Here is a 23,018-nt window from a genome sequence, read left to right on the forward strand (position 1 = left end):
CAGTGTCTTTAAAAACATTTTTATTACTTTCAAGCTTAATACAGTAATCTGCCAGTACAACTGCTTAGACTTCCTTCAATGAATAGATATGTAACTTACATTTAAGGGGCGTGAACACCTCCAAAGTGCTTAAGTAAAAGTTCATTCAATAGTTTGAACTATCTTTTCTTGATCTTGTCTAGAATACCTGATCATTCAGATCAGGAATTCCAAGCTAATGAGGTTTTACTTTATTCCTTACATTGTAAGAGACTGCCTTTTAAAGCACCATTTTCCATTTGGCATCTCACCAAGGTCTGTGTCCTCAGTTTTTTCTTATTGCTTTTTGCTATCAATGTAGGTTTTTATCTGAATTAAGCTGCATTTGGTTTGATGGCTTCTTGATTGTAAATTGGCACAATTACACCCCACTCTGTACGGTAGGTATCAGTATCATGAGTTGAAAAGTAGTTGACTATTACTTTGAGGCAAATCATGGGACAGTTCTTGCCAAGGGTACTAGCACTTGAATTTTTAAAATTCCTAATCATTTAAATTGCTTTTACTGTGGAAGTTAACTAGGTCAAGCAAGGCCGTCTGTGGGTTTCCACTAAGTTTTTAAGCATTATCCTCAAGTACTGGCTTGTCTTGTTTTACTAGAAAACATGAAAGATCATTTGGATATTTGTATTTTTCCGGCCATTTAAAATTTTCAACTAATACCTAAATGAGACTCAAACTATTGTTAATTTTCAGTTATGAGTTGATAACCACTTGACCTCAAAGACAGAACTGGGAGTAGATGAAACTGTCAATTTCTAGTGAGTCTTTACGCGGAGAGATTCAAAATTTGGGTAAACTGTTCACTGATCTTTTGTCAATCCTTTCAAGTTTTTAGAACTGGGTGTGATCTTGTTCTCATATTTGCAAGTGATACTTTTAGGTCAGCAGGGAGTTTACTTAGTTCTCTCCATCATCACTGAGGTATTGATCTTTTTCTCTGGCAAGGGTCATAAATTTGCAGAATTGTTGTGGAACTGAACAAAAGGCCTGCATAGGATATAAACCGCTCACCACGGATATCACCAGTATTTCTCAACAGTTATGGCTTTTGAAGTATTAAAAAATCCAGTGAACAAAGTGAAAATTCAATTCCTCTGCTTACAACAAACATTTAAGCAGCACCTGTTATATAGTTTGATAACATTCGTGATGCTGTGAGCTTTACTCCTCAGAAAAAAACTGAAGTGAAAATTATGTGCTGATTTGAATACATCCAGATTCTCCTCTAAATATTCCCAGTATGGCATGCAAGCTAGCAGTCATGGTTCCCTCATGAAAACAGTTATATTGTTAGACCTGGATCTAAAGAGCTAGTAGAGGCTGCTAAATTAAACAAAGGGACAAACCTTCACAAATAGCTTAAATGTCTCACCAACACACTCTTCTATTTTCCAGTCCTTTTAACAGTGAGTTAAGTCTAGTCCTGGATTGAATAAGGTGGGTTAGATTTAATCTTATAAGTATTTAAATAGCTATTCTTGGGAATAATTAGTAAAATTAATTTATCTAGTACCTCAAGTATCCTAAGAGATTAAATTTATGAAGTAAACTAAAGTTAACTCAAGACTTGCTACACCTTGGCCACTGTAGCTGTAACTGCAAACCACATGTTATCTATGAAGTTTATTTGCCTTTGTATATATTATTTATCTTTAAAACAATCAGTTCTTAAAGAAAAAAAATGATGGAAACATTTTGAAAAACGATTGTTAATTGTGTTCAAACAGACCCCTAACCTGTTAGGAAGAGAAGTGAAACTCTAAGGTGGCACCTAGCAAATATTTTACTGGAAAAAAAAATTAAAAGTTGGGCAATGATACTCAAAATAACTAAATTTACAAAGCAGCATTTTTTTTCTTAAAAAACAAAAACCCCAGAAAACTAAAGTTAAAAAACAAAAACAAAAACAACCCCCCACCCATTACCAACTTGAATTACAAACTCAGGACAAGCAGCTTAGTACACCAACAAGGACCGGTGTGATAAATTCTCCTTCTGACCACATGTTGTCATCAGTCTCAAATAGGTAAAAGGCACTCAACTAATGTAATTCTTTAGTTACATTTTAAGGCTTTTTTCCCCTAGGAGTAAACTTTCACTAATTAAAATGCTCTCTAAATCCTCTTTATTAAAGGAGGGGTGGGTGGGGGGAGAGGGTGCCTGGCACACAGCACACGGCTCACGGGATCTCAGCTCCCTAACCAGGGATCAAACCCAGGCCCTCAGCTGTTAAAGCATGGAGTCCTGACCACTGGCAAAGTCTCTGTAAACCTTCCTTTTGAAAGGATCTGCTATACTTATCTTCTGGTCACCTGCCTTTAAATTACTACATTTCAAATAAAATGAAATTCTTAGGAATCATAATGCTTTTAACTGGTGATAATAAGGAAGAAACCTATGGTTAAATATCCCAGAAATTTATTTAATGTTTGCTTGATACATTTTATATAGAAAGGTTGGAACTATTCGCTTTGAGTGCCTCTGGTAAATCTCATGGAGGCACTAATCTACAAAGGGGTGCCAATCTGGAGATATCAGAAATGGAAATCATAAGCCCAATTTATGTCTCGTCTTGAAGATCTGTCTCTAGTGAAATCAGGCCACTCCCTTAAAAAACGCTCAAGGTGTTGGAGCTACTGTATGAAAACAGCTAACATTTAGGAGGGCATTTCATGTTTTGGTCTGTTGGAACATTTAAATACTTAAAATAAAAAATATTCAGCTTTGAAGTTTTCAATACTGGAAAACTTTTAAGTCTAGGGTTTACAGCCACGAAGGCTGCTTTGTGTTCCTTAAACTGGACTCTGTTTCCCACAAAGTTAATCTTCAGCTTTGGCTTCCATTTCTTCTGCATCATCATCTCCATCCACTTCTGCATTTTCTCTCTCAAGCCTCTCCAGCTGCCTTGCAAGTTCGGTCTCATCTGTATCTGTGACCACTTTGGGCTGTGGAAGCAGAGGCACAATTTCAATGTGAATGTAGTTAAACACACACAAATTCAGTTTCAATACTATTACTGCCTGGTATTTTATTCTGAGCGCTGAAATACTACCAATAAATTCCATGAGATAATAAAACTGAAAATATATATTGGCTGTATCTTTCAAACACACAAAAAGATGACCTATAAAAATACATCTTCTGGCTTCAAAATTTCTTCCACAGAAGAAATTTATTTTGAAAATTACATATGAAAATTTGGTTTTGTTGTTGTTGAGATGAGAAAAACATAGGACACTATTGTAGTTCCTCATTCTGAAATCAAACTTCAAGCATTCTAAATTCTGCTGCTGCTGCTGCTAAGTCGCTTCAGTCGTGTCCAACTCTGTGCGACCCCATAGACGGCAGCCCACCAGGCTCCCCCGTCCCTGGGATTCTCAAGGCAAGAACACTGGAGTGGGTTGCCATTGCCTTCTCCAATTCATGAAAGTGAAAAGTGAAATGAAGTCGCTCAGTCGTGTCTGACTCTTAGTGACCCCATGGACTACAGCCTACCAGGCTCCTCCATCCATGGGATTTTCCAGGCAAGAGTACTGGAGTGGGGTGCCATTGCCTTCTCCGTTCTAAATTCTGACAATAATCAATCACTGCTTTCTTTTTTCAGTTATTTTCATTGTCTTTATTTTTTTCATTTTGGGGGATCAGTGACCACAGTCTTGAATAACCACCCCATGATAGTTCTTATTTACTTTTAAAACCCTTTTAGGAAATTGAGTCAATGACTATTTTATACTTAGAGGACTTGTAGTTTTAAACCTATCTCATGTTTTATAAGTCACTGATCAGATATTTTAGAAGACAAACCAGTTACATGATTGAAACGTCTTTAAAACTTTAATGACAAGGCAAAAAATCCCAGTATTGACCTCACCTCCATTTGAACATTGAAGACACCCCTCTTTTCCTCAATTTTTTCTTTTATAACAGCCATAGCTTGATTGAGGACAGAGAGGCCTTCTGTTCTCTCCAGGGTGGTTGTAGTCATTACATACCGAGGAGGAGCTATTAGATTAATCTAAGGAAGACAAAAATTCAATTATGAATGTACCTACAGACCACATAACAATTAGGATGTTTGAAAATCGTTTTGCTAATCTGCTGCTTTAAAAACAAATCATCCCAAAATTTACTCCCAATTCTGCAGCACAGCAATTTGAGGTAGTTTGTTAATGTAGCAGAAGCTAATTGAAGCTAACTGATACTATGATGTAACCCAGTAGTAGAAGCAGTCTGCTGCTGCTGCTGCTGCTAAGTCGCTTCAGTCGTGTCCGACTCTGTGCGACCCCATAGATGGCAGCCCACCAGGCTCCCCCGTCTCTGGGCTTGGATAATCTGTCTCTAAAATAAACAAAAAAGATTCCTATTTGGTTCTAAACTAAACTGATGGAAGAAATTCTTCTAAGTGATTCTGATTAACAGCCATCCAGTTAATTTTATTGCTAATCAAAGAGTCAGGCCAAACCTCCTTAAAACTGTGTGTGAATATAAGAGAATATATTGTCCTTTTCAAGATTCTATGAGCATAATGGGCACTGTGGCTACTTACTGTAAAGGAGGTTTAGCATAGCTGGTTCTTTGGCACTAAATACCAATAGGAATCTCTATCCATAGTGACAGTAGCAGTAGCTACAACAAAAGCCTACACATAATTTTAAACATTCCCTAGAAGTATCAAGAAGCACTTTTAGTAACACTTGATATGAAATATGACCATTAAAAAATCTGGATTTAACTTGGATTAAGTGGATATTTCAGTAGGGAGGGAGAAAACAGGCTACTCACTTTGATGGGCATGGTTTCTGTAGAACAATTCAAACCCGCTCTCAGAGCTTCTTTTACGGCATCGATGCCTTCATAACCATAACAAGCCACTTCAATATCTAAAATTATAAAAATTCAAAAGCTTACTTCAAAATATGCAAATTTTTTTTAAGTTTAAAAAGAAATCAGAGATATGACAAATACATTAGTACTCAAATACTTATGAAAGCTTTCATTACCCTTTCAACTAGAAATCAACCCCAGCTGTTAACTTTCATATTTAAAAATATCTGAACATGCAGTGATATCATATCTTCTCACCAACATCAAGACCCTGAATGATGAAACCATAAAAAAGAGAAATTTAACAAACATCTTGAATTTGGGCTATATTTGGGTTGAAATCATAATTCCAACCCCTCTGTGCTTCAGTTCCTTATTTGTGAAATGGTTAGGAGGAGTGTGATGAAATCTGAATGAAATAATAACCACAGGGGCTTCCCTGGTAACTCTGGTCAAGGATCTGCCTGCCAATGCAGGAGCTGGGTTCGATCCCAGATCTAGGATGCCATGGAGCAACTAGACTGATGTGCCATCTGAGCCTGTGCTCAGGAGCTGCAACCACTGAAGCCCAAGCACCCTAGAGCCTTTGCCCTGCAACAAGAGAAGCCACCACAATGAGAAGTCCGTACACGGCAACTAGAGAAAAGCCTGCACAGCAACAAAGACCCAGCAAAGCCCCCCAAATAAATAAAATTATAAAAAACCAAAATAATGTAACTACAAATTGTCTAGAATAATGGCATACTCTGACCCAGCAATCCTACTTTTAAGAATTTGCCTTACAGAACACCTGTATAAATGGGTAAGTCTATGTGTATAAAGGTGTTAAAACGCAGTGTTTTTTGTAATGTAGTTAGTTGACCCTTAACAATACAGCCTTGAACTGCATGGTCTCCTTAACATGTTGATTTTTTTCAAACGTAAACACTAGAATACTACATGAACCACGGTAGTTGATTCTCAGATACAGAATCAGACACACAGGACTGACGAGGTTATATATGAATTTTCGAGTGTGCAGAGGGTGGGCAACCCTCTTATACATTGTTTAAGGGTCAACTACAGTAAAAAAGACTAGCCCAACCTGAACATTCATCAAGAGGAGACTGGCTGATATCAAGGTTTATTATTCTATGCAATATTACCTAACATTCAAAATGAGAATGATCCTCAAGTTCTACAGGGAAGGGCAGCCATAGGACACCAAATAGAAATAGCTAGTTGGAGAAAATGGTGCACACTATGATCCCATTCTTACGAAAACATAAAAACTTATATCTGAACATAAATAGCACACATTCCTATACAGCATAGGTATAGAAAAAAATGTCTGAAAGAATAGATCCCAAATTAACAGTGGTTAATCCAGAGGCATGGGAGGATATTACTGTACTGTCAGAATTTTAAAGCATGCACTAAAACAAAATAATCACTCCACCCAAAAAAAGGGCCAACTTAAGGTTAGCTGAGCTCATTTACTTGTGTCAATATATATGCATTTTATGATAACTCAGTAGAAGCAAAAATTACTTAATTTCTTTAGCTTTTCTTGCTGTGAAAAATAAACATTTAGAAACAGGTAGATGTTGATGTAGCAACATATTCTTTGGTGAGGGTCATTATTTAATAGCTTTTCTGGTACATGCAAAATATTTTAAACAGCATTTAAAAAATCATTTACCTGCTCGAATTTTGACAGCCTGGGGGGTCAAACGCCTATTAATATTGTTAATGAGTACTTCACGTTCATCTTCATTCAAATCTAAGCTATCCAAAATAGATGGGTCTCTGAAAGAAAACACACACAACAAAATGTCAAGGTTACTTTACTGATAATTAGGACACCAAACATAATATAACAGAATAATGTTTAAGAGCACAGCGTTTAGTGTCAGAATTAAGAGTTCAAATCTTAGCTTCACAATTTAATAGCTTTGTGCTTGGGGGCCTTTCTAGATCTGTTTCCAAATTTGTAAAACAGGAATAAAAACTGTGTATCTCACTGGACTGCAGAATTAAATGAGCTAATGCAACTGAAGTGCTTAGGCTTGTATGACAAAAAGAAAACACCCAAATGATCATTATTAAAAGGAAAATTTTAGAGATCTGACTAAAGCAAGCAATTTAATGTTTCCTATACAGGCATAACTTGAAGATATTGTGGGTTCGGTTCTAGACTACAATAAAGCACGTTTAGGAATAAAGTGAGTCACACGTTTGGCTTCTCAGTGCGTACAAAAGTTACGCCTATGCCATACTGTTGTTTTCTGTTAAAAATACTTCATTTCTAAAAAATGGTAACCATCATCTGAGTCTTCAGGGAGATGTAATCTTCTTGCAATAGTAACATCGAGGGATCACAGATCACAACAAAATATTGAAAAAGTTTGAAATATTGCAAGAATTCTCAAAATGTGACACAGAGACATGAAGTGAGCAAAGGCTGTTGGAAAACTGGCACCAACAGATTTGCTTGATGCAGGGATGCCACAAACCTTCAATCTGTAAAAAATGCAGTACTTGCGAAGTGCAGTAAAATGAATTCCGCTTATATACCTCACATCCCACTATAATTAAGCATATCCCTGTAATTAACAGTCCTTGCTTCAAGGAGCTCGAAAAGAACAAAAACATGGAAAAAAATTAAAAAAAAAAAAAATAGAAGTGCATTTTTGCACTTCTGGGGTGAGGTGAGGAAGGTATCAGTGGGGTCAGGAAGGGCTTCATGAATGAGGTGGCATTTCATCTGACCCTTTTAAGTGCCACAAACAGGGACCAGTCTTGTTCACTGGCATGTTTGTTGAACAAATTAAAAAATGGAAAAAAAGAAATAATGACTAAAAGAATGGTAGGATTTTAACAAGACTATTTTAAGAAAATTCTGATATACTGATACTGAAAGACAAACCAACAGAAAGAAAAGAAAATGAGATGAACAGATGTTTCACAGAAGACAAATGGTCAATTAACGTATGAAAAGTGGTCAACTTCCACCAACAACCAGCAAAACGCAAACCCAAGTAAGACACTATTGGACATCAATCTGCTTTGCAAAAAGAAAAGAAAAATCTGAGATGTATATCAAATGTTGATGAAGAGAAATAGAAACACTCATATAATTGCTAAAAGGACTATAAACTATAGAACCAATTTGGAGAAACTTTAACAAAACTAAGTAAATTTAAAGGTGCCTATAATCAGTCCCATGACTCAACAATTCTATTCTAAGGTATCTAAGAAATTTCCAAATGTGTACACAGAGACATGTACATGTATTCACATAGCACTATTTGAAAAACAGGGGAGGATTACCTAAACATTTTTTAATAGAGGAACAAAAAAGGGGGCATGTTCTCACAAGTAAATACCATATAGAAATGAATATGAAGTAGGCATACATGTATCAATTTGGAGAAATTGATAGATTTATGAAATTTACAGTAACTGATAGATTACTGAAATTTACAGTAACAGCATCACAAGTAAAAATATAAAGTACTGAAAACCTGTCACAATGATAAAATAAATTTTGTTTTTTTGTTTAAACATTTTAAAACATAAAAAAGATTCTGTATGGACTTTTAATAATCTATTCACACATTTACATGTATCAATACCATAAATGATAATGACGTACACATAATTTCACAACAGTGGTTACCATTGTTGAGTGACCAAAATATCTTTGGAGGCAAAAAATATTGTTTCCAACTATCTCAGAAATTTTAACTAAAAGGGAAAAAAAAAAAGAAGCACATGTGGCATCGAATTATGATTGAGTTAAATCTGGACAGTTGCAACATGGCTGATGAAAGAGAAGAACTTTAACGGTGATAAATGAAGATTAATTCACTAGGATGAATGTTAATTTGTTAAGAATTTTAATGCAGAGCAGTAATGGAGAAGGTGCAGGAGGCAGAAGCTGTAAGCAGGGCCAATGATGACAGCAAACCGAGGTGAGAGATGTACTGACTGAGGAGCCCAAGACTAAAGGCAGGGAGGACAGAAATATAAAGCAGTGCTTGATGCCCAACAGCATAAACTCTGGATGGACCTAGAATGCTTGTGTTTGAATCCTGGCTCTACCATTTGGTAGCTGTGTGAACTTGGACAATTTAACCTCTGCCTCAATTCCCTCATCTATAAGACAGGAATAATAGCACTCACACCACAGGTGCTTGTGAGGATGACATATATGTTTGCTGTCATAATTATTACTCTTCTCACCTTTCCCACAATTTGACATAAAAAAAAATTAAGTCACATGAGGGGAGGGGGTAAGGTGGAAGGGATCTGGAGCCTCAGGTGAGTAGGCATGATGGAGGCTCTAACAGTTCAAAGTCCCACTTGGCCATTCTGAGGGCTGAAGAGACTAATCTCCCATGGCAGGACACGAGTTGGCAAGTAACGATGCAGTGGTGAGGCTGCTCATGAAGTATTAACATCTAGGAGTGGGAGGTGCAGAAGTAGAGACAGTAAGTACAGAGAACTTAAGAAGTCTGACTATTAAAAGGAGAGGACACAGTGCTTCCTACAGGAGAAAAGTAGAGGGCCGGTTGAAAAGTCTGTTTTTTAGTATAAATGGGAAAAATCTGAGCATGTTTTTATGTTGATAAAGCAAAATCAATAAAGAAAAAGGCTGAAGACTCGAGGGAGGGAATAACAGATGGAGATGATATTTCTCAGGAATAGCTGGGCACAGGGATAAGATTAGTTTGAGAGCAGGAAGGACCCCAATTCCAGTGTGACAAGAGCACAGGAGGTAATGACAGGTGGGCAAGAGGTAAGTTGGATGAGATGGTGGAAGGGAACGGAGGTGATCCTGTGCAATGGCTTCTTTTTCAGGCAGTGAGCGCAGCAGGTGAGAGGGAGGGAAGAGGGATAGAGTGGGTATCTGGGGAAGTGTGGAGAAGTTCTGAAACAGCCAATCTAAGAATGGGAGGAAGAAGTGATCCAGAGCAAAGAGGGTGTGGGGCAGCAGTTAAGGCCCAGCTGAGGTTGGAGACCATGAATACGCGTGGCACCAACCTGTAAGACTGTGGTTGTTCCTAGCAGCACCCAGCATTCTGTAAGTGCAGAGAAGGCAGGAACATCGCTCCAAGGCTGGATGTAACAGAAGGAAAAACAGGGCAAAGCTCATGATATTGGCAAGAAAGTTATTGAAATGATGGACCATGGGTCTACGCTGAGTAAGAAAGAGAAGGCAAGAAAAGGTGAACAGACAGGGAGGAAAGAAAGGGTCTGGAATCAGAGCCTGATGTAAGAATTAAGACAACAGAGTAGGACAATGTGGCAGCTGGAAGGACAGGAGGCTGTGGTAAAAGAACAGAGTGTGTGAATTAAAGATTTTGGAGGAGCAAATCCTGGTGACAGTAAGACCCAGGGTGAGGTCATATGGGAAACTGGCTAACATGGCGTGGGCTGAAGGTCTAAGCAACTGAGGTAAAGAAAACAAGAGATTACAGTTTAAATGAAATGTCTATGCTGGCCCTGAAGTCACTGAGGACAATCACAAAACTTGGAGAGGAAAAGATTTAAGGCAATAGCGTCAGGATGGTTTAAAGAACTACCCAACTATGGTACACCAAATCACACAGGCTTAGCTTTAGAGGACTGGCCCATATCATGGGCCTTTTATACTGAAATATTTTAATCTAAATTTGACAAGGACTTACTACATGGATGTTGTGTTACTAAATGTTAGGCTCTCAACCTGTGTGCTAGGCCTAGCAGCTGTAATACCAAGGGAAAAGCAGAGCTAAGGAGGAGTTCTTACGAGACTGCGTGCTTAAATGCATCATAGGCACCATATCCGGGTCTCTTGTACTTGTCATCGAAGACCCAGGCAGTCCTCTGGAATAGGCTTTCCAGCTGCTCATCCTTGGTATATTCTAAGACCTCAGCAACATGACGAAGAATGCTGTAAACCTAGAAAAAAAAATGAAGAGCACAACAATTCAAAGATAAGAGATATACATTTTTTTTAAGAAGATATTTTTACATTTCAGAAGACAGCATGTAAAAACAAACCTTTGGTTACTTTGATTAGAATAACTCCTTAACAACAAAAGATTACCATATGAAAACTTTTTTTCCCATAATTATTTCCTTTTCCATAACAATGAACTCAAGTGGGTGAACACACACAAACAGTGTAGCATTTATAGCCTAAGATCCAGAGCAAGTCAATTCTGGGACAAACCAACCTCTCTGAATATGTTTCCTCATTTAGAAAAGGGAGATACCAGTATCTCTCCTTTTTATTGTAGAGAGTTCTTACATGGATCAAATGTAAGACATTAGGACTACTATTCCACGAGAGATGGGGGCTCGATCCCTGGACTGGGAAGATTCTCTGGATGTGGAAATGGCAATCTGCTCCAGTATTCTTGCCTGGAAAACTCCATGGACAAAGGAGCCTGGTGGGCTGTAGTCCATGGGGTTGCAGAGTCAGACACAAAACACACACACACACACACCCCCCAACATGAGAGCATACAACCAGGATGGAGATTTTAGTAATTCTTTTGCTCTGTTATCTTTTAACAATTATCCTTCAATCCTACCCATCTCCTACTCACTGCTGCCAATTTTTTTTTCTAATCTCCTAAAAATAAAAGGCCTCAAAGAAGAGAAAGTGTATTAAGAAAGGTTTCATGTTAATTACACACAAAAACTGACCCAGGGAAGGTAATATCATTGGCTATTTCATTCTAACATCATCCCAATAAGATCTACTCACGTACTTATTTTACAATATTTTACAACAGCCTAGGGGAACAAACAAAATGGAAATTTCCTAGAGACGTGCTTCTCCAATTTGGACTTGGTGGGACTTGAAAGATTTGGGTAATGGTCTCATAGCTTTTGTATTTTTACTCTTTTACCAGGCTTAAGCAAGATTTAAAAAACCTTCTCTTCATTTAAACAGTGTTCTTGGCATTTTACCTTGAAGATAAAAACATACAGGGCAGAAGAGAACGAAAGACACAAAAGAAGGATAAAGAAAAGAGAAGCAAATGGAAACTCCCAATAAGAACTGAAGATCTAGGGAATAAAGGAAAATCTGAATAGGACCAAAGAACAGAAAAATACAGGAAGATGAGAATGAAGAAATGACAATTCCTGCCTTATTAGTGCTTATTGTGGATAAGTAACAAATAACAGCAAAAATAAGAAAAAAAAGCTGGTTGTTTCTGTGATCCTTACCCCAGAAGAGTTGAAAGTCAAAACTTACATGTTATGACAGCCAAATCAGCTAAACTCACTCATAGTTAACATAAAAGAGCTTAAAAACACTAATGGTCTGGTACTGATCTGAGAACATTATTAGACTTCAGTGCTTTAACGTAGTAACATCATGAGACAACTGATGTTGTCTCACTAAAGTCACACTCTTTCAAAATGGAGTGTTCAAATTATTTTCCTATGAAGCACAGAACTGAAAATGGAAATACAGATACAGAAAATCTAGGTTTTTGTTTCTGCCAGCAACATGCCATGTAGATTATTTATTAAACACATTTAACAGTGGACTAATTTGACTAAATAATCAACTTACAGTTTTGGATTTGGTAAATTTATCTTCACATTTGATTGCTTCCTCTGGTGAAACTCTTCTTTTTGACAAATCAATATATCCTATATGAGAAAAATTTGAAAACATTATCTCTGTCCAGGTATCAACAAATCATTGACAATTTTCACAACCATATTGCTGGGTTGGCATACCTACACTTATTTCCTACTTAAATTGTATCAATAAAAAAAACTGCATAAGAAGTACATGTATTATGAACAAGTATTATGTTTTAAAGTAAATTTTTGTCATCATGTAATGTTATCTTGGTGGAGGGAACTAATAATTTTAATTATCCATATGAGAGGTAAAACCATGTCTATTAAGCATCAGAGGATCAACTGTATCATGTTTTCTGTATTCTTGATGTTCTGACATTTGTGGCCTGGCTGACCAGGGAAGCCTCTGCTGCCCAGCACTAGCCAAGGGCTCAATGGGAGCCTTTCACATGGAAATCAGCCAACGCAGAGCCCACGTCCCCAGCCATCTCATCAAAGTTCCACACATCAGGCCAATACTCCCCCATGCCCTAAACCGACGTAGGGCCAGATACCAGACAACGAGAGACAGTGCCCGTGCACCAGGCACTGCCCATACTATTCAGATGAGCCAAGTGTAAACTGTTTACAACAACCTGCCTTGCCTTTCTCATGGAAACCTCAATACAGGCTCTGGCCTAAGGTTTCCCCTTGCTCTTCCTGCCTCCTGATCAAAACTGGTGCTTCCTCATCTGGCTTTGCACAGCATGCTGGGTCCCCATTTCCTGGGAAACTTTAGTAATAAAAATCTTCTTTCAATGGCATGGCCACTCCATGTCACCAGTCACCTTCATAAATGAAAGTCCCATGGGCACAAAATGAGACAAGAAGTTAAATGTATTTTAAAGAATTAAATGTTCCAAAGTTCACTGGAACACTATTTACAACAGCCAGGACATGAAATCAACCTAAATGCCCAACAGTGGAGGAATGCATAAAGATGTGGTACATACACACAGTGGAGTATTAGTCATGGCTATCAGGGGATAAGATGGGGAGATAAACTGGAAGACCAGGACTGACATATATACACTACTACATATAACTATACTCAAAGCTCTATAATGGCTTACCCGGGAAAAGAATCTAAAAAAGACTGGATACATGTGTATGTATAACTAATTCACTTTGCTGTACACCTGAAACTGACACAACACTGTAAATCAACTCTACCTCAATAAAAAAAAAAAAAAAAAAGAATTAAAGAGAAAATGGTCTTTCACCTTTACCCACATATTAGGTTGCAAAAGTAATTGCAGTTTTGCACTGTAGAAATTTGCTGGAATACATTCTTAAATGTGGCTGTTATACATTATTTTAATGTGCAATTATTGCTTTATGTTTTTTGCTAATGAATTATTACTTGCTGTTTATTTCATATGTATTTATGTATTTTAGACTATGGAAATAGTCTATGGAAATGATATTAGACAAAAAACAAATCTGAGTGATTTTCTTATTTGAGTTCAAAATGGGTCGTAAAGCACAGGAAACAAGCTGCAACATCAACAACGCATTTGGCCCAGAAACTGCTAATGAACGTACAGTGCAGTGGTGGTTCAGAAGTTTTGCAAAGGAGACGAGTGCCTTGAAGATGAGAAGTGCAGTGGCTGGCCATCGGAAGTTGAGAACAACGGAGAGTATCACGGAAGCTGATCCTCTCAAAATTACACGAGAAGTTGCTGAAGAACTCAATGTCGACCATTCTACGATTATTTGGCATTTGAAGCAAATTGGAAAGGCGAAAAAGCTCAGTAAGTGGGTGCCTCAAGAACTCACCGCAAATCAAAAAAATAATCGTTTTGAAGTGTCATCTTCTTTTATTCTACACAACTACAACGAACCATTTCTCAGTTGGATTTTGTTGTGTGGCAAAAAGTAGATTTTATACAACAACCAGCAACGACCAGCTCAGTGGTTGGACCGAGAAGCTCCAAAGCATTTCTTAAAAAAGTCAAACTTGCACCAAAACTCATCATCACTGTCTGGTGGTCTGCTGCCAGTCTGATCCACTACAGCCTTCTGAATCCCAGTGAAACCATTACATCTAAGAAGTATGCTCAGCAAATCTATGAGTTGCACCGAAAGCTGCATCCCTGCAGCTGGCACTGTTCAACAGAAAGGGCCCAATTCTTCTCTGCAGCAATGCCTGACCACACGTTTGCACAACCAAAGCTTCCAAAGTTGAATGAATTGGGCTACGAAGTTTTGCCTCATCTGTCATATTCACCTGACCTTTGCCAACTGGCTACCCATTCTTCAAGACCTTGACAACTTTTTGCAGTTGACAACCAGCAGGAGGCAGAAAATGCTTTCCAAGAGTTTGTCAAATCCTGAAGCATGGATTTTTTTGCTACAGGAACCAACCAACTTATTTCTCTTTTGCAAAAATGTATTGATTGTAATGGTTCCTATTTTGCTTAATAAAGATGTGTTTGAGCCTAGTTATAATGATTAAAAATTCAGGGTCTGAAACCATGCTTTTGCATCAACCTAATATCTTTCAGGCTAAACTACTTCCTTTACCATCTCTTATAATGCAGTTCTGTCTTGTAAGAAATTCCCCTAGTTTCTATTTACCTGATAATGTCTTCATTTGATTTTTATTGCTGAATATTTTCTTTAGAAACAGAATTCTGGTTTGATAGTTTTCTTTCAGTGTTTTACAGATGTCATTCAATGCTCTGACCTTCATTATTTCCAATAAAAGAATGCCACTGTAATTTGTATTACTGTTCCCCTATAAATAACATCATTTTCCTTGGCTATTTTGAAGATTTTATTTTTCAATAGTTTGGTATTCCTAGATGTGGTCTTGGTATTTATTCTGCTTCAGGTTTGCTGAGCTTCTCTAATTTGTAAACATTTTTTCTCCCAGCAATTATGGAAACTTCTGGCCATGGTTTCTTCAAATGTATTTTCTGCTTTTTTCTTTCTCTTCTCTTCTTTTGGAATAAAGCTTTTGATTGTTAATAGGTTGCTCTTTTTTTCCTCTCAGTTCTTCAGATTGGTTCTTTTTAAATGAACTACCTTCAAATTTCAAGCCTTCTGTTATCTTTTATCTGATGTTAGCCTATGCATTGAATTTTTTAGATACTAAAAAAAATTTCATTTCTAGAAATTGTATTTAGTTCTTTATGTGAGTTTCTAATTTCTCCACTAAGATTTCTGCTCACTCACTACGAGTACATTTTCCTGATATCCTTGAGCAGTTAAAACATATTATTTAAAATGCTTATCTGCTAATTGCAACATCAGGGTCATCTCTAGGTTAGTCTCCACTGATTATCTTTTTCAAATGGGTCATATTTTCCTGTTCATTCAAATATTTAGTAATTCTGAATTGTATTCTGGACATTAAAAAAGATATGTGGCAGAGCTCTGAATTCCTTTAGGTTCCTCTTAAGGATACTGATTTTGTTGTTGTTGTTGTTCACTCTGCATGGCTTGTGGGATCTGAGTTCCCCAATCAGGGACTGAACCACCACCTCTGGCAGCAAAGGTACAAAGTCTTAACCACTGTACTGCCAGGGAACTCCCAAGGATACTCAATTTGTTTTAGCAGTTAACTTGTCTGAATTCAAAACTATACAGAGCTGTCTCCTCAGATGGAAAGCAAACAAAATTTGTTTAGATTTTTATCCTGTAGGGCTGCTTGCAGTGTAACCTCTACAAGTAGTTCAGAAGTCAGCTAGAGATTTGAGCAGAATTTTTATATATAAACTTAGGGGCTCTCTCTGTGTCTCTTTCTCTAATCCCTATCACTACTTTCCAATTGTTGTGGCTGTCCAGAACTCTTATCTCTGGCTCTCAAAGTCATTAAGACTGAGGGTTTTCCTTTAGAATCTTCACTGCCCTGCTTGGTATATCATGGCACTCAGTCAAAAAGCTGTAAACCTTATCCAGTGCAGTTCCTGTCTTCCCAGTGTTAACTTGCCTTCAGTTTCAGCCTGCTTTTGGTTGCTCCCATTGTCTTTGGATAAAATTTACCACCCATTTAGATACTTGCTTAGGGTTGACAGCAGTTATGTTGAATGGCTTATCCAACAGGACTTAAAATTCTAGTATCAGAAATGGATCTCCTCTATAGGATCTTCTGCACTTTGCTTTTTTCTTATCATGGAGATCTTTTCATATCAGAATATTCAGATTTCATTCTGTAGAAAATTGCTTTGCCTGGCTGTGTCATGATTTATTTAACCACAATTTAGATTGTTGTTTCATGTTTTTAACTTACACTGTACAATGTTGTTATGACAATACATTTTTACATCTAGCTACTGTACTTACACAAGTATACCCTTTCACTTTTTCTGACTGCAGTTGAAAATATATTTGATTCCGTTTTGTGTTATCTATTTCATGTAATAGGAAAGCAATATAAGCTAAGACACCAGCTGAGGTCCTACTAGGGCAGTGATTAAACACAATATTAAACGGAATAATCTCAGTCTTCAAGTAGTTTAATAAATGGGGGCTAGGGAGAGTGCTACAAGTCATATCAAAACATTCAGAATAATCAATGTGCTAATGGTAGCATCTTTTAAGAGGTAATACAAGCTGTCTCCAAAGTTTATTATCTAAGATTATAATCAGAAAAAAAGTCAGTTACGTATAAAATCATTCGTTTGCAAAAGTATCAATTAACTAGATGGCTGAGGAGATTCAGAAAGACAAGTTCAGTCAGGGTGACTGACTAGTCTTTTAAGTATGATGGTAACTACGTGACTGAAACGAACACCTGACAAATTAGAGAGACAGCTGAAACCAATGATCTTAACTATATTAACTGAAGACAAAACCTACTCATTGGTATCCTACAATGTACTTAGAAACTGTGTTCACAAAGGTGAAGACTTACATGGGGTCCAAAGAAGGGGCACCCAAAGAGTCGCGACTCAGCACAGTGTACACATGCACACACTCGTGCATACACACACACACACACACACACACACACACACTCTGAATAAACAGCACAGTAAATAAATGGAATACCTATTCACCTCTGCCTGAAAGATCCGGAAGGACCATAGGATCTGGGGGTCACAGACATTCTGATTACCAGAGAGACAGACAGTATTCAGTTCTAGATGTGTCTTTTTTAAAGACATAAAATATTCCTAAAATTCATTTACTTTTACAAAAGCTAGTTCTGGATAAACTAATTAACCACTATTAACTTAAAAGGTTTTGTTTAGATGGTTAATTGGCATCCTTCTCTAACAACTGTATGTAAAAGAGTTTAAGTACAAAAAGAGGCATTTTGTTTTTTTACTGCAGCAGGCAATGCACAAAAAATATATTTTAAAATAAGTTTAACTCAGAAAAATTTCAGATATAAATTATTTAACAAAAAATATTTATTATTACATTTATATTTAATAAGTACATATAAATGATTAAAATAAAAATTAAATATTCTTCTCATTTACCTTTTTCTTTGTCCACTCTAATAACAACCACACATTCATTCCTGCCAATTCGGATGAGTTTGTTTATAGAACGGATACGCCTTCTTGACAACTCACTCAGAAGAATCATGCCTTCGATGTTGTTGTATTCCAGCAAGCTGACATAAGCGCCCATTTCAGCAATGGACCTTACATTCACCATCACTACATCTTCCACCTCAGGAAATTTGTGTTGATAAAATCTACAACTTAGACCCGGCATTCTGCAATTTAAACAAAAGAATCAAGTCAGTGTTCAGTTAAGGTCAACATTAAAATATCAATTTTTCACGTCTTGCCACTGGAAGAAGTTTTTAGTCTTCTCATCTCTTTAAACTTCTTAAATGGTGCTAGAAAACAGATGAATGTTTGGGAACCAAGCCTGAATTTTTATTTTGCTCCACATTTTTCTAAGACTTGCATGATTCTCTACATTTAGTTTCAAAGGAATCATAAAAAATAATGATCATTTATAAAGAGTAAAATATTATTTTAATACTTAATAACAAATGAGAGGAAGCATCACTACTGTTATAAGTGAAAGTGAAAGTCACTCAGTCGTGTCCGACTCTTTGTGACCCCATGGACTATACAATCTGTGGAATTCTCCAGGCCAGAATACTGGAGTGGGTAGCCTTTCCCTTCTCCAGGGGATCCTCCCAACCCAGGGATCAAATCCAGGTCTCCCACATTGCAGGTGGGTTCTTTACCAGCTGAGCCACAAGGGAAACCTACTGTTATAAACCTATCAGCAAAACTAAAGCCACTCTTCCTCCAAGTCGGCTAAGACTGATTACCACCATATAAAGGGAAGAGTTTTCCAACAAATTAAATCTTAACCCTAACCACACATCAAATGATATACTCTATCATTTGTTGTTCAGTCACCAAGTCATGTCCGGCTCTGCAACCCCATGAACTGCAGCGTGCCAGGCTTCCCTGTCCTTCACCATCTCCTGGAGTTTGCTCAAACTCACATCCATTGAGTCGGAGATGCCATCCAACCATCTCATTCTCTGCTGTTGACACACACAACTCTATCACTTATTTTAGGCAGAATTATACATGTCACAACAAAAACTAAAGATTAATCACAAAACATACTACATTTAACTAAAACGTATCCTTCTGAATTTTTTTCCTCTTAAACATGAATTCACAACTACTATAATTTTTAGCTTCCACTTTTCCCATTACTTCCAAATAATCTTCTCTCTTGTTGAACAGGTATACTCAACCCCGAGAATCCTTTAGTAGATATCCCCACTACTATAAAGTTCAAGTTTCTCTTAATCTCCACACACTAAATATATTTAGAACTATTCCTTTTGATCCACCCAACCTACTTTAAACACGGCTCCTTTTATGACCCACAAGCCTAAAATCATTCCATGAATAGAAATATATTTTTAAAAGGAAGCTCTCAAATTAATCTTTGTTGGTAATTTTCATGTTTTTCTGGTAACCTTAACTAATTTACTATTGTTAAAGCTCAGAATATAGGCAATAATAAGATCCCAAGTCCTATGAAAAATTTGTGAAAATTTATGTACTAACTTACCTTTTTTTCTTATTAATTGGGTAACAGGGCCACATTACCTGTCTCAAAGATAAAACACCTACATCCAGCTCATAGAACCCCAGGGTTCTGCTGCAGGGCAGTTTCAGAACTGCTAACTGCACCCACATATATCTTCCTAGTGGCTTACCCACTGACTTATACATTTTTCTGCTCCCCACAGGGTCCTATATAATCCGGCCACTGCCTATCTTCCTGAAGTACCACTTTCCTTATAGTCTTCCCCATTTTATAGATGAAAAATATGAAGCATGGGTTAAGCATCTTGTTCTGTCATATACTGTTAACAAGTGAATTTGAACCTGTAACGTTTGAATCCATAGTTTGTGTCTTATTCATTAGGCTGTATTTTCTCTCAACATTATTGGTAAATACATGACAATTAGAAATACCTTAAACAAAAAGCACTATCAGTGTACACATTCAGTGCTAGAACATAATAAATTTTAGTATTAATATCGGGGCTTCCCTGGTGGCTCAGATGGTAAAGAATCTGCCTGCAATGCAGGAAAACCAGGTTCAATCCATGGATCGGGATTATCCCCTGGAGAAGGGAATGGCAACCCACTCTAGTATCCTTGCCTGGAAAATTCCATGGACAGAGGAGCCTGGCAGGCTACAGTCCGTGGGGTCGCCAAGTGTCAGACACAACTGTGTCTGACACAACAAGTTGTCAGACTCACACACATAAAATTTTTATTATTAACCTATCCTATTTAATAAAAAATAAACTGTATATAACAGTGGTAGAGAAATATTTCTCTTTGAAGCTTGACAAAATAGGGATTTAGCAAATAAAGGGAAGTAGACATACAATGGTCAGAATTACCCACCAAGAAAAGAGCTGAGCTGGTTGGTTCATTTTTAAACAGGGCTTTTTTTTTCTCTTGGACAACTGTTCTCAAATATCTGTAGGTAAAGCACTAAAATTTGAGAGCTAAAAATGTTTCATACTGGGTATAAAAATGAACATCATGGAAAGGTGTGAAACATTTCAAGAGATTTAACAAGCACCAAGTTTCTTCAAATAGTAAAGCCGATAAGTTTGGAGAAGCAAGACCTAAATTGATTGTAAAAGAACACAGGCAATAGTGTAAAAGAATTCTGAAGAGTGATATGAATGCCACTGCTTCAGAAGGCGCACATCTCTTTGCAAAACATAATGTAAATAAAGGAATACTGCTGGTGCTATGTCATTCACAGTGAAAGATAGTAGATAAGCACAAAAAATAATCTACGACTTTGCTCTCCTACATACTAACTGTGGCTTAGGAATACTGATGTATTCCCATTAACTGTAGCTTCTAATGTGTGCCATGTACTTCACAGGTTTGTGGAGGACATCAAATGAAATAATATACAGGTGAAAAGAGTTGGAAAGTGTAATGCTATACAAATGTAAGATATTAAAAGGCAAAGGAAATATCATTTCCATTTTGCAACTTAATTCATTAAACAATTATTTTTATTATTAAAATAAATACTAAATGATTTCCTCAAAGACAAATGCTTACTAAGTACAACAGGAGCTAAAACCAGGTCATATGACACTAAATTCAGAGTTTAACCCACAAAGCCTCAATATGTCAGAGTACTACAATACAGTATGTGTTCTCCAGAAAAGAATCTTTCAAAATACAACTGAGCTCCAAGCTAATTTCAAACACCCTGCACCGTCAGTAATTTTGCCTGGTCAAATGGTAGGCAGGAGTACTTAAATCACTGCGTGCTCCAGTCGCCATCGTGGATACAGGAAGTCCACACTCCCTTCCAAAGCAAAGCATGATGTGACAGAGGCAACTCCTGTGGCAATACTAATTCGGCTCTAACACTTCTCAGTTATGCTCTCTGAATGCTCGCCTTTAGTACAGAAGTGCTAAACAAACAAAGCTTTTCAATTATTTCACTGTAGTTGAAAAAGGAAGCAACAATCTCTAAAACTGCGCATCTTCCTGAGATCTTTTGAGAACCAGAAACTCATTTGGCATCCGATCAACTAAGAACAGGCACTAAAGCTTTATGTAATTCCAAACTGCTGAAAGACACGGAGTTACAAGATTTTTTTTCCCCCTTGAGTAACAACTTCAACAGGAAGAAAAACCAAGACTTCTTTGCTACACCTTTTCCCCAAGAAACAATGTTTCTTGTTTAATGAAAATTAAAGTAGACTAAGTCTGGGGTAGTTAATAAAACGGACCTAAAATTTCCGTATCTTGTGTTTTTCAGTTCTGCTTAACCGTAAGACCACAGCGCTTAATTCTACAAGTCTATTCTCATCGGTGCTGAAAATACGGCAAAATGATACGTAGAATAATAAACTCTTCAGTAGTATCTTTTAGTTTCGTCTTAAGGACTGACTCATTCTACAGAAACGCCCAACTCCAGCGACAGGGTAACAAGAGCTTCGATTTTTTAATATTAGTGGTCAGGTTAACAAACTCTTCTTGGATCTTTTTTTTTTAACTCAACTCTTGTCAAAATCGTGGCCCAATCCACAGGTTCCTTGAAGTGTCCTGTCTGGTCACCATTGAGAGGTAGTATTTGCCGGGGCGGAAGAAGAAGGGAAAAGAAAAAAGGATGGAATTCTCAGGCCTAGAGACAGCAAAGTGCTCAGCGTCCTGGGGCGGGGTGTCACGGCGTTCTCCCCAGGCCGTCCCACCTCAAGACACCCCCCACTATCACCATGTTGACGAAGCTGTCCCATCACTTGGCCCACTTGCCTTCGCGAGATTCCTCCGTCAGTACCACGACACCTCTGCTACACGGGGAGCCGACACGCAGCCGGCGGGTGGCGGCAGTCATGTCCAGACACTTCCCGCGCGGGGACGGGAAAAGGAGGGGGTGTTAGCCCCGGGGCCTACACTCTACCGACCACCCACGTCCCTAGACACAATCAAAGTGAATTCCTGGAGAAACAGATCAGGGAGACTAGTCACCTGAGGTATGTGTGTGAATCCCACAACAAGGTCCCACGCCACGCTCCTCTGTCGGAGAGATCAGGTTCGATCAGCCCTCAGCAGCCGCCGACTCTCCTCAGCGTGCGCTTCGCTTGACCACACTGCGCATGCGGAACCAGCTCGCAGCACGCAAGCGCCCAAGGGAGAGGGACCTTTCTTCGTCACTGACCATAGAGTCCAGGTCCTCCGAGGACAAATAATATGGACCTTAGGAGGACCTGAAAAGTACGTTTTCTCGTTATCTTTAGCTTTCTCTAAGTAATCGTCAAGGCGCAGGTAAAAGGGAAAACTGATTCCTTGTCCCTAAAGCATAAATCCTCGCTGGAACCTTCAGTCAATCAGGAGGTGGCGCTGTGACCAAAGATGAAAACTGGAGGAAGAGAAGGAGCATACTCTTACCTGTTCTTTCGCTTGGCGCGTGCAGAACCGAGCGCAACAGCCTGGGAGGTGGAAGGGGAGGGGCTAGAAGGCGACCCGGAAATGAGGGGGCGATTCCGGGGTGCGCGCGCCTCAACATCCGGGCATCGCCTTCTTGTTTTCGCCCTC

At 38.0% G+C, this 23,018-nt stretch overlaps 1 protein-coding gene across 2 annotated transcripts; it reads right to left on the minus strand.

Moving 5' to 3' along the window:
- Positions 1 to 22,943, minus strand: EIF2S1 (eukaryotic translation initiation factor 2, subunit 1 alpha, 35kDa). Of its 2 annotated transcripts, XM_010846732.1 has the most exons (9): positions 22,872 to 22,927; positions 22,452 to 22,690; positions 17,919 to 18,160; positions 12,428 to 12,507; positions 10,643 to 10,794; positions 6,548 to 6,654; positions 4,825 to 4,922; positions 3,914 to 4,057; positions 1 to 2,987 (listed from the first exon to the last, which is right to left on the minus strand). In XM_010846732.1, the coding sequence occupies exons 3-9, from the start codon at positions 18,157 to 18,159 to the stop codon at positions 2,862 to 2,864; spliced, it is 948 nt and encodes a 315-aa protein (XP_010845034.1). In that variant the 5' UTR covers position 18,160; positions 22,452 to 22,690; positions 22,872 to 22,927; the 3' UTR covers positions 1 to 2,861. The 2 variants fall into 2 exon arrangements, with proteins under 2 accessions (XP_010845034.1, XP_010845035.1); XM_010846733.1 differs by lacking the exon at positions 22,452 to 22,690 and having other exon boundaries at positions 22,872 to 22,943.
- Between the last annotated feature and the right edge of the window lie 75 nt (positions 22,944 to 23,018).

This window comes from Bison bison, unplaced genomic scaffold (genome assembly GCF_000754665.1).
Source record: "Bison bison bison isolate TAMUID 2011002044 unplaced genomic scaffold, Bison_UMD1.0 scf7180017864239, whole genome shotgun sequence".
NCBI lineage: Eukaryota > Metazoa > Chordata > Mammalia > Artiodactyla > Bovidae > Bison > Bison bison.